The 10,522-nt window shown below is 38.9% G+C and overlaps 1 protein-coding gene across 1 annotated transcript in view; it reads right to left on the bottom strand.

Annotated features, from left to right (window-relative positions):
* LOC106514227 (eukaryotic translation initiation factor 3 subunit H) overlaps positions 1–10,522 on the bottom strand; it is a 93,535-nt gene that overhangs the window by 20,753 nt on the left and 62,260 nt on the right. Inside the window, exons 4-5 of the mRNA XM_014003386.1 lie at positions 9,174–9,273; positions 6,200–6,349 (exon numbers count right to left, since the gene is read on the bottom strand). Of these exons, the coding sequence (XP_013858840.1) occupies positions 6,200–6,349; positions 9,174–9,273 (250 nt within the window). The remainder of the gene's footprint in view (positions 1–6,199; positions 6,350–9,173; positions 9,274–10,522) is intronic.

Genomic DNA, 10,522 nt, shown 5'->3' with positions numbered 1-10,522 from the left:
CACAGATATCTTCGTACTAGGCTACATACAGTATATCTGCTTTGTCCTGCTAGAGTGTGACATGATTTGTGTCATTTACAGCTGTGATGGATTGCGTACAAACTAATACATAGGCCTGTCACAATAACAAATTTTGCTGGGCGATTAATTGTCTCACAAATTATTGTGATAAGCGATAATATTGCCTGGTGACCATTTTACAACTAATAGTTATAAAAGCGTAATATGTAAGTGTAATAAATCAATAAACTTTAATTTTTAATGTCTCTCTCTCTCTTTCTCTCTCTGTCTCTCTCTCTCTGCTCCGACACTGCAGCAGCCGCGTTCTGCTTTCAAACGTTTCTTTAGTTTGTTATTGCTACGAGCTCTCATGCTAAAGCGAGAGTTCACTCCTCCCGACAGTAAGAAAACAGGAGGGGAGGAGTCAGCTGAGCCCCTGTGTAGCGGAGCACAGAGAGGGAGAGAGACAAAGTAAACAAACAAGCAGGAAAATGAAAATTATTGTCCTCATTTTTTTATAGACCTCAAAAATTTTTATCGTACAATTAACTGATTTATTGACCATCCCGACAGGCCTACTAATACAGTGTCAGAATGGTTTAAATGTATACTTCTTTTCCAACCACAATTAAATTCACTCTACAACAAGCCATAATGAAATAGGAGTAATGAATTTCCACTTCTTACTTTTTTAAAAAAATGTAATGAGTAGAAAGTACAGATAATTGTGTAAAAATGTGAGGAGTGCAAGTAAAAAGTACACTGAAAAATAATTACTCAAGTACAGATGGCCAAAATTTCTACTTAAGTACAGTAACAAAGTATTTGTACTTAATTACTTTACAACTCTGACATTCCATTTTGTGGTGATAAACAATACTTTTCCTTTAAAATTACTGTTTTGATTCACTTTATGAGGGAAAAAGTCTATTTTGTATTTTTTTTTTCAAAAATGTTACACACTCCTAAACAACTTAACATGCAAACTTGACAAAATTCATGTGCTTTTAATTTATTTAACTCCTCAATCAGGAGAACCTTTACATTACAAACAGTATAAATGTGGTAAAAGCCACTACAAAGAATAATTTGGCTTCCCCTTTTGAATATCTGGAAGTTTATAACCCTAGTGATGGACAACTTGGTGACCATGTTCAATGTAGACTATTATAATAACCCTGCCCTTTAGCAACTTTTAAAAATTCTGTTTTTTAACAGGGTGTGGAAAAAGTAAATTTCCTACTTTTTTTCCTCCATACATTTTTAGTTCTGAAAAATACTCAAATTCCACACTTTTTAGGATCGCAAAGGAACTCTTTTATATGCGAGAAGTGGCATAGGTGTTGGTTTCTATAAGCCTCCTAGGTCATACATAATATGAGAGGCCAAACAGAGAAGAAAAAACATGCTTTACCCTCTTATGACTCCGTAGGAAACTAAGTTAGTTTTAGGTCCTTGGCAAATGAAACTTTACATTAAAGCTGTGCTCTTTTATAATAATGTCTAATCCAGGGGTGTCCAATCCTGGTCCTCAACGGACACTTTTCTGATCCTACAAGTTTTGCTCGTTTCCCTACTTCAACACACCTGATTCACTAGCTGTTTCCATCCAAATTTTATTCGAATTTTGAGAGGATTTTAATAGCTTTGCAAAAAGGAAAAAAACGAAGAAATGCGAATCAGACGTGTTTCCATCAACTAGCTTGAAGCGAATCAATTACGTCAGACGCATGTACGTAGTAAACAGGAAGTAACAGTCGCTAAACTCGCAGGGTCCACACGTCTCAGGATAATGGAGAGGAAAAACCCTAAAACCACCTCAAGCGAGCGTATCAGTTTTTATGTGAATCAGAGGAAATTTTTCAAACCAAGCCATTTCCATTCACCTTTCCTGATGCGATACTCCAAAATGTGCATCAAGAAATGTTGATGGAAACAGGGCTAATGACTGAAATACCTCTTCAAGTTCTGTATAAACCTGTTAATAACCCATTAGTTCAAATCAGGTGTTGGAGCAGAGAAACCTCTAACAACATGCAGGATAGTGGCCCTTCAGGGCCAGCATTGGCCACCCCTGGTCTAGCTTGTGACATTACAAACACAGTGGCACTTCCAAGATGTGTTTGAGGGGAAAGGCTACATAAACGAATTTACATTCAGGCCATCCATCAACTCGATCAACATCATCATCTGTGGTAAGAACAACCCTGCTTGCTGGGAGTGAAACTGCACTCACTCAGCCTTACACGTAGATGACAATGACAAATGGGGCCACAGATTGGAAAATGAGACAAACAGAGAAAAACATTAAATAAAACCCATTATCAGTTACTTTTTTGAAAGGGTGGAAATGAGGAGAAAAGGGTGGGGCTGTCAGCAAGAGACGCCGGGAGACGGACATTACATTTCCACACGAGAACAGAGCTGCGCAGCGATCTGACAACTTCAGGAAACAATTTCATCTTGAACGACATCCCCATCAGCAATCATGTCAGGAAGCCTATGGAAAGGGCTGCTCTCCTACATCCTTGTTTTGGTTGATATCAAAAGCTATGTTTCAACTTTAGAGTAGCCATTTTGCAAACTTAATAACATGCAAGATAAGTAAGTCTACTTGACAATTTGTAACAAATGGCTCTGTTGGTGCTTAGCTTGGCTGGCCATGCATTTTGAAGAGCCGTATGCACATGACTCGTGGTGAAGTCATGCCCCACTTGTTTAAAAGGACACAGATGAGAAGAATAACGATTCCTGGTGTGATTCATCGCAGTGTACAAGTAAGTGCAGTGCGCTCTGGGAGCACACAGAGTATAAATCAGCACTTTGAGTCGTTATTGTGCTAATTTCTCACACCTGCCCTTGGGAAGCTTTTTGATTAGCAGCTTCACAGCTGTTGCTCCACTTGCAGCAGTTTATCTCCATAAATGATTGCTGATAAATTCTCCTGAGACTAATGCAGAGTTCCTCTGGGATATAAATGTGAGACTTAAAGATGCAGGCTGTGGGTTGATATGAAGAGGTTCCTATTGTGCTCATTAGTGATGTAAGGCAAAGTCTGCTGGCATGTTCCGTTTTTCAACACATTTCTGAATGACTAAGATGTGACAAACATGGCATTTGCTGTACCTAAATTAGAACTGAGTATCCAGGTCAGACAGCTGATACGATTCAAAAGTACAAGTTTGTCAATTCTGAAGGTGGCAGAAGTAACTGTTGTCTGGATTCTCTACCATCTGGTATTTTAGTCTATTCATGACGAGTTAGGGCTGTAAGGATTAGTCTGACTGTGCTTTTGGTAGTTGTAGACTCTAAATGTAAGGCTGTGTACCTCTAAAGTCCATTATCCTCTAAAACTATTAAAAACACATAAAAAAGCCATGGCGCTGCACTGGGTGACATATTCCTTCATTAACTCGGACAGCAGAGTTTATGCTGTCCAGCTTGTTGTTGTTTATTTGACACCGTGGTTGCACTGAAACTGACCCTATCCTCACAAATGCTGTAAGCTGCATATTAAACCAGAGAAAATTATCTCAGTCTGACCCAGAAAGGCAGATTTCTGATGGTCAGTCTTTTAGTTAATGACAAACTGGAGCTGAAAAAGCAAACAAATGAGGGGATTTACTTTTAGCATCTGTGAATGAAGTTGGAGTTATTAGTGTACGGTGTCGCTTCACTGTCAGCTTTACTTTAAAAAGAGGTTTCTTTATTGAAAGAATGTGTCGTTCAATTTAATAATATGACTTATTTATGTTGAATATGTGCAGGAGTTTTTCCAACTTTCAACAATGAGTGATAATGACAGTAATAGTCATTTTTCTGGGGTCAGCAGTCTAATTGGGTGGCTTTTAGAATAGTGTAGTGCCCACAATCCCCTAATGTCAAATCAATTTTAATTTATGAGTGGCTTTAATCCATGTCTATGACTGCAGCTTGCAAGCTTCGGGACATACAATGAGATATTCTTAAAGCTTAGACAGTTCTTTTATTATAGACCTACAATTTTCAGTACAGGTGTTTACAGAACAGTGGAACTTTGTGCAAATTGTGATAGTTTGCTTCATGTTGGACAGTGTAACATGATTTATTTGCATCAGTTTCAAGTCTGTTGATATTTGATTGTTGCTTTTTGATGAAATACTTGAGCTGCAGACAGAAAATGGAACTGATACATTTCCACTGACGGGTTTAAAGCAAATAAAAACAGGTTACATATTATTCTGTAAATAGAGACACGGTTTGATTCAGCACAGCTGTATCAACAGATGAGAAAAAGCTAAGATCAAACTGGAAAGAAAACATACAGAAAGAAAAACAAAATTTGACGCTTTAGTTTTATATGAAAAACAAAAAGACTTTTTGTTTAGATCAGGTGTGTTTAACTCATTTTCACCAAGGGCCACATGAGCATTATGGTGGCCCTCGAAGGGCAAGTTGGATTAAACTTTCATGTTTTGTATTTAACTTTGACTTACCATCAAACGTCGCATTCCTCGTCCCATTGCTACGGCCGAGAACCGCAAACAATAACTGAGCTCTACGTGTTATTTCATACACAGAAACAGTGTTTTAACATGTTCACCACATTTTTTGGCAGATGGACCACTCTGTGTATAATGTCTGCGCTCTCCATCCAGGAGCTTTTGGCCATTTGACCGCCTTTATAAATGTCTGGAATAGTCCTATATATGGACGTACTTTCTGTCTGTCTCAGACAAACACTCCTCAAAACTTTCCATGTTGATTAAATGCACAACAGCTGGATTCTGGAATCAGAGTCATTAAAGCAAAATTTCCAAAATTTCTGACCAATCACACAATACATTTCAAATACTCCTGTGAGAAAAAGTTCAATTTTGGCCTTGTGTCAAGAAGTGATGCAATTTTCGTCAACAACTACGTCAATAAGAGTCCATTTCACAGCTTCGGATGGAGTGTGAGCTCTGATCTTTGAAAGGTTTTCGTATTTCCTCCTGTGCTTGTCATTTCTTTCAAAATAATCAAACTGTCCCGGAGATAATGTAAAGGTTTAACTAGTTTTGTTTATATAGTTCAGCTTTAAATCCACTATTAAAAATTTCTAACCCTCTCGCTGTCTTTGTGGGGTCCATATGACTTCACTCATGTTTGGTGTGGCGGTAGGGTCCACATGACCCCCACCTGATTAAGGCTGAGATATACTTGCGTTTTGGTCCGCGCGCACTGAGCTGTGGGGCTTCTGCGTTTATGGTTTCGCTGCTGTGTTTATAGTTGACGCGCGGTGGTGCGCGGCAAAGTGCTGTTCTGTTACGGACCAGCAAGTGGCAGTACGCTCTAAAACCTGAGCATAGGTTGTAAGAAATGTGTGTAGAAGAAAAACGGGCATCGAAGAAAAAATGTTTGATGTCACACAACTTTTTATGACCCCCGCACGCGAAGCGTAAGTGGGAGTCACATTGTTTTTGTACTGTTTTTTTTCCTCTCCAGTGATTTTTGGTCAACCGTAGCACAAACACGGCTGAACCAATCAACATGAAATTCGGCAGGGCTGTAGATGAGTCTGACCTTCACTGCGCCAGCCAAAGGTTTTACGATAGACCCCATATTTGAGGAGGGGGCTCCTTTCAAAGAGGGGGTGTTTGAACATACAAAAATGCTTATACGGTAACTCAGAAACTGTTCAACATAGGAGCTTCAGATTTCTTTTGTTATTCAGCTCTGATGAGGGGCTATCCATCAGGTCAACCAATGGATAGCCAACACAGCTGATTTCAATTGATAACTGATTAAAAAGCCTTTGTTGAACTGCAATCATATGAATGAGGTGTGTTAAAGCAGGGAAATATTTAAAACATGTAGGGCAGTGTGCCTTGAGGACCAGGGTTGGGAAACACTACGTCTAGTAAATCTAATATCAAAGTTGTACTTAAATCTAAAATTAAGAACAAAGATTACAAACATTATGGAGAGAATATAAAGTACTCCTAATTTCACTGTAGAATATCTCTTCCAGCCAAAAACAAACCAAAAAACAACTAAACATAAAAGAGGACCATGTGTCAGATGAAATGCAAGGTGATAAACTTGAATGTTTTCCAAATCTGAGTTCAGAAACATCAAATGCTTGTAACTTGAAAATAAACCTGACTGCAGCAAAATGAAACCTAGGTTCCAGGCTTTGGGCCCTTAGATAAATGGTTGCATGAGCTTTTTTTCTGACCTGCTTGAAAGGTTGAGCAGCTCGTGCTTGTCGGCGACTGTGGATTTGTCCTCCAGCTCCCACAACAATACGCTGATGAGGTGAGAGTTTTTGATGACAATAGGCACCTCCTCAAACATGTGCTCAAAACCAACGCTGGCCTTCTTCAAGCTGGTGAAACAGAACAGAAAAGAAAGAGGATGGACAATGTAACCATGCTTGTCAGACACTTTTTATAGCCTGATATTGTATTAAAGACATACTTTATTGAGCTGCTGACTCTAAACTTAGGACTAATCTATGTTTAAACTCAAACCCGAACAAATGTGTCAACTTCAACCATTCAAACTTCCCAAGTAAGGCATTGTACTTCTGTTTATACAGTTTTTAAAGTGCAATTCTCTGCATTTTACACATCTGAAAAAAATACATCCAAAAATATTCAACATTATTTACCAGAATAATGTGAAATCAATCTAAAATATTAATTTTTGTTTCTACAAAGAAAGTGGTATTTAAATTGACAGCTGGCATTTTAAACAAGCGTGACTCAGCAGGTCAGTGGGGAAAAATGATCTTCAACAAAACTGGGGCTCAGAAAATAAATAAGGAATGAAGGTCTTGGTTTAGCTAAAACAGTTAAAAAAGGGAAGAAATGTTTGCTTAATAGCTGCTTCTTTTCTAACAAATAAGATTTGGTACAGCTACACCACCTGTGTTGTGCTTATCTAAGAATTTTATTATACGACAAAAATTAAGACTTTATCAATTACAGAATGCAATTCGACTCAAAGTCAAAATGCTCAATACTGGTACTTTCCTATAATCAATATCTGCCATTTCTTCACTGAAGCTTGTTAACACAAAAGGAATTTTGATTATTTATTTACCGGTTGTCACATAAATGTAATAAAAGTGATTAACTGCTTTAATCCAGCCTGTTAGACACGCACTGACATGAAATACAAACTGATGTCTGTATTAGGGGTGTCCTGATACCAATTTCTCTCAACCTGAGTACTTCAGTTTGGGTACTCGACAATACAGAATATCTTAAAGAGTTAAAACCTAAATATTACCCAATGACGTTATTTAGAACAAGGTGGCTCTCCTTCCTTATAGGCCTACAGCTCCTCTGGTTGGATCAAATCAAATATAGAGCATATAATGTTGCAACATGTTAAAATAAATAAAAATAAATATGATTTTCTTTCAACTTGTGTACATTTCTTCAAAATGGAACTGACAGTTTTTCACTTTTGATGCAGTACCAACACTGGTATTGCCCACTAGTCTGTGTATGTCTAAACTGACTTGTTAAGATACTTGTTTTGTGATCAACACACTTCTAAGCACACCAGGTGCAAAAATGTTTAAACAGGTTTGCCTGTGTGATAAATAGAAATGTGGGGTATCATTTGATTCAAGAAAACTATTCAATTCATATTATATATATAAATAAAAGAAACACTTAGGATTCTGGGTAGACCACTGCCTGAGGCAAACTTTTGGATGAGACTCTGAGGTACAAAGTAAGCAGTTCTGCTTCAAGCTCTGAGCAGAGGGGGTCTCCTATCATGATGGAATACAGGAGTTCTTTAGAAAAAAAAATCCTTAATTGTATAAATACTGTTTAAGATTTTGACAGAATAGTCAATTTGAAGTGCTTTAAAGTATTTGCTGCATACTATGACCTTTCCAAATGCCTGCAGCACGACACAAAACACTGTCAATGAGGAAAGAGAAGGACACTTTCTACTACAGGCAGGAGGAATTACTCAACCATACTGGACTTTAGCACACTTAATGTCATGCTCTCTGAAAGTTGGGCCCCCACTGGATGAAGCCAACGGTTGCCTCCACAGGCAGACTAATTTGATGCTTTAGATTGTGTGCTGAAGTGGACGCTATTGACCACTGCCTGCACAGCCCAGTGGAGATGGAGGGCAGTTCAAAGAGATGTGTCCACTCGACACTCATCTCACTCTGCCTTTCATTTCAAAAAGGTGAGCAATATATGCAAGCTTCTGGAACATCAAATAAAGCAATCCTGTGGGGTGTAGTGGGGGAGGAAACACCTGGAGTTTTGCATCTTTATAAAAAAAAAAATAAAAAAAAAACCTAATAATGTTTAAGTTTTTGGCCAAATCTGAATACCACATGACAGAGAAAAGGTTGTGGTAATGTGTTGATATTGTCCTTTACTGTCCTGCCCTGTTTCAATCATAGGCTTGTTTGGAACACAAACAGTGACAGATTGGAGCCATAATAAATCATAGGAACTAATGAAAAGCTGCAGAAATGAGAGGGATCCTGACTCTGGGCCAAACACTGTTGGTCAATAACAGACTGGCGAGGCGGAGAGACGAACGTGAGGGAGAAAGAAAAAATACAGAGGAAATGGAAAAGAGCAATGAAATTGTGCTGTTAAATTGTCCTTCCTCCTGCAAATAGACTTTGTAGGAATAAGGATGTAAATCCGAGGGTTCTGTATAAACCGTTGCGTAACGCCTCTGGGATTTCTTTATTGGACAGATACGCTTGCATTTGTCTGAACGTGTGCGCTGTGCCCTCACGCGTGCGCTTATGTATGCCAGGGAGGACTGCTCCGAACTGCCAGGAAAATGGTCCCCTCATTACGTTCATTTTTAGCTGCAATTTAAAAGCAATTACGATAAGCCTTGAGGTCAGAAAAAGCGTAAACATGGTACATTTGTTTGACGGGCAAGGGCGAGCTGATAAATCATCATCATCTGCATCCATCTCAAACTGCCACTGAATGACTCCCCTGTGGACGGATGAGGCTGTATTTGCATCTGCTGAACAAATAGTTTAAAACAAGGGTGCAAAAGCTAACATTTTAATGCTATATCACTATAAGCAGTATTAGATCATGTGTTCACATATTTAAAAATGTATTTGACAGCATAGTTACTCTTGTGAACAGTTAGCAGAAGAGGTATCTTTGAGTGTGTCCCCTCGTGAATCTACTCACCCCTCTGGTGTGAAATCCTTCTCTTTGCAGATCTCCATGAGTTTGGGGGTGAGCCTATACGCTTTGAGGGACAGGGAGCCTTGGGCTGTTTTGATGGGGTCTGAAATAATAAATAAATCAAGATTACAAATAAATCATTTTATTTCATAAAAATCTAGGATTCATTTTGATGATTCTCCATTTTAAAAATCAGATTTTTTTCTTGTACTTGTGTTAAAAAAAAAACTCTCCAAGGTTTGTCAAGTTGATACCAGTCAGCAGCATTCCAGCTGCTGATTCACAGACCTTCCTTTATATTTTTTCCTATATTGGCCATAGCTGGGGGGTTAGAGTGAGCACATTAGTCACAGGAACACAATTTTAGCAGTTTAGAAAGGCTTTTCTTTAAAGTCTCCTTGTTCAGTTCAGCTGACAACTGCTTCAGAGGAAGAGAGTTCAGGTCTTGTGAAGTGGGGTTCTGTGGAAAGGTCGTAAACAATTAACATTTTACCTGTTGTAGATGGGTCCTTGATCTATTTTTGGATTTGTTCTTTGAAAATTCACGTAGGTTTTTTTTTGTTTTTTTTTTTTTTTTTGGCTATAGGTGAGTGCAAGCAGCAGCAGGGACAATTAGCTGTAGCATTTCAAATATAGACTAGAGGTACTTCTGGCAAACACATTTTCAGTACAAAATAACCATGTATTGCAAAACTGACAGTGATGTAAAGATTGTAAAAGTCTTGCACATGCACCACTACAATTTTTATGCTTTTGTGTATTTTTAGGGGTCCAAGCCCGAGGAAGCAGGGTAACGCAGCTGCAAAGCAGCAGCGTTTCCATGTCTCCAGCGGAGCATGGAACCCTATTGTATCTGTTCCGTTTTTTATTATTATTATTAGGGGTCCAAGCCCGAGGGAGCAGGGTAACGCAGCTGCAAAGCAGCAGCGTTTCCATGTCTCCAGCGGAGCATGGAACCCTATTGTATCTGTTCCGTTTTTTATTATTATTATTAGGGGTCCAAGCCCGAGGGAGCAGGGTAACGCAGCTGCAAAGCAGCAGCGTTTCCATGTCTCCAGCGGAGCATGGAACCCTATTGTATCTGTTCCGTTTTTTATTATTATTATTAGGGGTCCAAGCCCGAGGGAGCAGGGTAACGCAGCTGCAAAGCAGCAGCGTTTCCATGTCTCCAGCGGAGCATGGAACCCTATTGTATCTGTTCCGTTTTTTATTATTATTATTAGGGGTCCAAGCCCGAGGGAGCAGGGTAACGCAGCTGCAAAGCAGCAGCGTTTCCATGTCTCCAGCGGAGCATGGAACCCTATTGTATCTGTTCCGGTTTTTATTATTATTATTATTATTATTATTATTTT

Source organism: Austrofundulus limnaeus, unplaced genomic scaffold, assembly GCF_001266775.1.
Source record: "Austrofundulus limnaeus strain Quisiro unplaced genomic scaffold, Austrofundulus_limnaeus-1.0 Scaffold18, whole genome shotgun sequence".
NCBI classification, from domain to species: Eukaryota; Metazoa; Chordata; class Actinopteri; order Cyprinodontiformes; family Rivulidae; genus Austrofundulus; species Austrofundulus limnaeus.
This window is presented reverse-complemented; position numbering and strand designations above follow the sequence as displayed.